This window comes from Nematolebias whitei, chromosome 8 (assembly GCF_014905685.2).
Source record: "Nematolebias whitei isolate Nwh7 chromosome 8, NemWhi1, whole genome shotgun sequence".
Classification (NCBI taxonomy): domain Eukaryota; kingdom Metazoa; phylum Chordata; class Actinopteri; order Cyprinodontiformes; family Rivulidae; genus Nematolebias; species Nematolebias whitei.
In genome coordinates this window covers 46,611,314-46,616,324 of record NC_056505.1, presented here as the reverse complement: position 1 = coordinate 46,616,324, position 5,011 = coordinate 46,611,314, and the positions used below count along the sequence as shown (strand labels likewise).

General features: G+C 40.1%; 1 protein-coding gene across 1 annotated transcript in view; it reads right to left on the bottom strand.

The window, feature by feature from the left end:
• LOC119413708 (endophilin-B2) overlaps positions 1–4,886 on the bottom strand; it is a 138,050-nt gene extending 133,164 nt beyond the window's left edge. Inside the window, exons 1-2 of the mRNA XM_037680763.1 lie at positions 4,797–4,886; positions 775–916 (exon numbers count right to left, since the gene is read on the bottom strand). Of these exons, the coding sequence (XP_037536691.1) occupies positions 775–916; positions 4,797–4,859 (205 nt within the window). The 5' untranslated portion in view covers positions 4,860–4,886. The remainder of the gene's footprint in view (positions 1–774; positions 917–4,796) is intronic.
• Between the last annotated feature and the right edge of the window lie 125 nt (positions 4,887–5,011).

Here is a 5,011-nt window from a genome sequence, read left to right as displayed (position 1 = left end):
ATATATATATATATATATATATATATATATATATATATATAAGACGTGTGCTATATATATATATATAGTTTTAGTTTTTAGCTAGGGTTTTGTTCTTTTTAGCTTTTAGCTAGTGCTCTGCTTCTTTTAGCTTTAACTGTCCGGTTTTAGCTTTGACAGCAGATTTCAGTATTCATACTGCGTTTTCACAGAAAATTTAATATTCCAAGTTAATAATTCTGTTTTTACATCACCCCCCTCCCCCCACCTGCCTGAGTGCTTTTATTTTCTTATTACATTCCTTTTGTTTTTGTTTAAGAGACTTTAACATGGCAATTATGTTTACCTTTTGTACAAGACATTTATTGTCTTATTTCACATTAAGGAGAAGTGAGGTTTAAATAGGAATTAATTATTAATTATAATAGTAAGGGTGGCATATTTTATCAACATTCAGAAAGGTTAGCAATAAATAGTACTTGTAAATTAATTTGTTCAACTGAGGATTGTATAAATTTGGTGCAACTTTACATAGTAGCCATTTCTGTAAATTAAAATGATTGCATTTGAGTGACCAAAAAAGTAACTATATATCCTCCAGCTATGTGTCACACTGAAACATCAATAATGAAACGCTGTTTCTGTGCCACCATGGGGAGAGTAATGGTGTCGGTCTGGACACCATCAAATTTTGCCTCCACCTCTGGCTTTACAGTAATTCTTCTTGATGATAAGATGAACACTGAACACCGTTTTCATGTGTAATCATAGGGTTGTTCTACTCCTGTTTCATACTTGGGTTGGGCTGCAGCAGGACCTCAGTCTGCCTGTAGATTTTTTCTGTCCAGTTTTTGGTGCAGTCTGCACGGCTCATCAGATTCTCAAAGTGAGCATCCAGCTCAGTCTTCTCGGCTTGGCCCAACTTCTCCCCCGTGTACTGAGGTGGGACACACAGACATTATAGATAATTAAAAAATACCTTCAGGACATTGTGGGACATCAACAAGGAAGCTATTTCACGGAAACAGAACTTAATAATCCACGATAGGAAAATAAAACTGGACTTAAATAAACTTTTATTAGAAAATGGTGACTTTGTTGGAAAAATCAGGCTGTTGAGAAGTTAATCAATTATCCTTCCAACTGCAGTAAAACAGGCAAAATCTATTAGCACATCGAACTTCAATATGACCAGCAGCCATTATAATGATTTTATCTGTGTGCGTGTTAGCCTGTCTGTCTGTTAGCAAAAGAGCCCATGTCTTCTATAGATTTATTATCCGATTATACGATTGTTTTATTTTGTACCATACCGTACCATTTTATTTATTGAGCACTTAAAACAGCGACAAGGCCAACCAAAGTGCTGTACAGACACAACAACAGGTAACACACAAAGCAAAATACAAAATGAGGTAAATCAGAATATAGACATAAAAACGATGCAGATAATGACGACAAACCAGTGTGGAGCATACAGGATCAAAACACAGATCATCTGGTGTTGAAAGCTACTGAATAGTAGTGAGTTTTTAAACAGGACTTGAAAACGGAGAGGGAGGGGGCCTGTCTGACAAGCAGAGGTAACTCGTTCCAAAGTCTTGGTCCTGCTACAGAGAAGGCCCTGTCACCTCTGCGCTTAAGACGAGTTCCTGGAACTGTGAGGAGCAACTGGTCCGCTGACCTCAGGGAACGTGGTGGGACATACGGTTATAGCAGATCACAAAGGGGGGCCGAAACTGTTCAGTGATTTGTAGACATACATGAGTATTTTGAACTGGATTCGAAAGTGAACCGGTAACCAGTGCAGGGAGGCCAAAACTGGTGTGATGTGCTCTCTTTTGCCTGTACTGGTTAAAAATCGGGCTGCTGCATTCTGGACCAGTTGTAGTCGTGCAATGGAGGTCTGACTGATACCAAACAGGAGCGAATTGCAGTAATCAAGCCTAGATGTAATGAATGCATGTATTACTGTCTCCAGGTTCTTTTTGGACAATATGGGCTTCTGTTCAGACAGCCGCCTCAGTTGGAAGAAGCATGATTTAACAATCATGTTTACATGATTTAACAATCATGTAAACATGATTGTTAAGTTTCAGGGAAGGGTCCATTATCACTCCCAGATTAGTGACTCTTTGTTTTTCTGACAGGGTTAGAGCGGAAAGGTCGATGCAGTGGTTTGTGATCGTGTCGTTGGGAGGGAACAACATGACTTCAGACTTCTTTTCATTGAAACTTAATAAGTTTTGAGCCATCCAGTCCTTGATGTCAGCCAGGCAGTCGAGCAGAGGTTGAATAGAGCATGTACCATTGTGTCTTAGGGGGACGTAAATTTGACAGTCATCGGCATAGAAGTGAAAGGGCATGTTGTGTTTATGGAAAATAGCACTAAGTGGCAGCAGGTATAAAGAGAATATGAGGGGACCCAGGATGGACCCCTGCGGAACCCCCCATTTAAGCTCTGCCTCTGCAGAACTAAAATTCTTGATGGAGACACAAAAGGATCTGTCAGTGAGGTAAGATCTGAACCAACTGAGGGCTGATCCTGTGACGCCCACCCACTGCTCCAACCTAGCAATGAGGATCTCATGGTCGATGGTGTCAAAGGCGGCTGTGAGGTCCAACAGGACAAGCAGCACAGAATCACCGGTATCAGTGGTTAAGAAAATGTCTTTAAAGACCTTCAGCAGGGCAGTTTCAGTGCTATGGAGAGGTTTAAAGCCAGATTGGAATAGCTCTAAGATGGCGTGACCCTCCAGGAAGCACTTCAACTGGGACTCAACTATTTTCTCCAGTACTTTAGAAACAAATTTGAGTTTGGAGAGCACGTATGTATGTATGTATGTGTACAGCACTTTGGTTCTGTGGGGGTTTAAAGTGTTTTATAAAAAAGCTGGTATGGTATATTGTATATCAAAATATTTTCAATCTTTAAAAATTATTCACAGTGTAGAAAACTGTATGGGAGACACGAGGTTTAGTGGGACTTTTTAAAGAGGGTACGACTCTTCAGTCTGTTCTAGGCACAGTTGTATGCAACATTAAATCCTACATCAGGCTCAATTTACTAAAGCCACAAAGACAGCGTCCCTAAATTTTTTAGTTACTTTATTTTACCAGGAAGAAATCCATTGAGATCATCAGTCTCTTTTACAAGGATGTCCTGGACTGTAACTGGACTGGACTAATGTGTGAATGATGCTGACAGTAAGCAAATGACTCACATTTTGGAGTTGTCACTCCATGAACAGGATCTGGTCTGAAGATTTCATTACATTGTCTATGGTAACAATATCTCACACAACTTATTTTAAGGTTTGACTAAAATGTATAAACATTATTGCCAACAGGACCAGAACCAGGAAGCTGAAACCACAAAGAACAAGCACCCCCTAGTGGTTGACTGCAGTACAATTTTTAAGTCCTGTCCATGTAAGGACATTTTTCCTGACCAAAATTTTAAAATGCGTTTCAGTAGCGGTGGACACAGTTAAGCTAATCTGCTAACAGCTAATAACAGAACTGTTCTGTTTAGCAGATTAGTGTTACGCTAACTTTGGAAACCATTAGCAGAATTAGCTTCTGCTAAAATAGTTTTCACCAACTTTATGTCTGCTAACAAAATTCACTAACTTGTTCCTGTCTGTTGTGGGCGTGTCTCAGAGTCCATTAGGCTTGCTAATGGCTGACTACGTGTACACGTGACGTGATTGCTCGGTGCAGATTCAACTGGAGAGTCCAGTGTTGCCAGGTGTACGATAATTATTGTATTTGTGCGACAATTTTGCCCTCTGTATGATCCATAATCCCAAATAGGCCAAATATACGATAATTTTGACCATTCCGTGAATGTGTGGTTGTAATCTGTTGTCATCAGCCTCTCGCAAACAGATGCATGATCGTGCTTTTCTAAATGTTACCTACGAGTGACGTGTATGCGTTTGCTTCAGAACAACGGCCATGATTGGTTGAATAGTCCGCTGCGCCCCATGAGTGAGGAAAAGAAAAGAAGAAGCAGAGCCGGGCTGGAAGTGGACTCATCACCACTGCAGTGCATCAATAGATTTGTTACTCTGGTTATGACGGGTGTACGATAATTTCCCTCAAAATACGATAATTTATGTCTCTAGTACGATAATCCTACATTTCTCACCTGGCAACACTGAAGGAGACAAATACAACAGACTGAGTGACAGTCGTCTGAATGGTTGGCCGTTTAGTGCTAACTAAAGGAATTTTTTTAACGGTGTAAAAGATGATGAATGGATAGATTGATGGATGGGTGATAGGTTAACTTTTGCTTAGCTGTGCTCTCCACGGCTTTTCAGATCATTAAACGTTGATTTTTGTTGATTCTTGAGGCTCTTACCTTGCTGCTCTTTTGCCTATTTTACATTTCTTTAAATCAAAATATATTTTCAATTATAAAGTGAAATTACATTTCTACAGAGGCATGTTAAGCTCATGTAATGACTGGTAGTGTAATAGTGTAGTGTGGTGACTGTCCCAAACATTATTTAAGGCTCCTTGATTGATTTTAATGGCCCCCTCATCTTTCTCTGGGCAAACCTGAATGTATCTCGTGTACAAATTAACTCCGACACCACAGGCAGGATAGGTTGTTTGTTTGTTTGTTTGTTGCTCTATACTATGACGAAAATAAAACAAAAAATAAAAACTAATTTGCATTTAGAGCTTTGCGTTTGACGAAGCAAAAACTGCAAAGTCAGACGAACTGAACGTAACAACAGACACTGCTGGCAGAATGAAGCGTTAGCCCCAAAATCATATGAACGAGTATTTTGTTTTATTATTACCTGAACGGCTCGTGTAAAGAACAGTCCAGCACCGGTGGCCAGTTTCTTTACGTTGAAATCCATTTCGTTTGTTTGTAAAAGTACTACAATCTACTGGTGTTACGCTCGTGACAGCCTCCAACTGCAGCAGCTAAAATTAATGGCCAATGGGTCACGTGATCGCTTGGCCGTCGCTTCAAGTTACGTCAATGCACGAATCTACTCCCCCCCCCCCC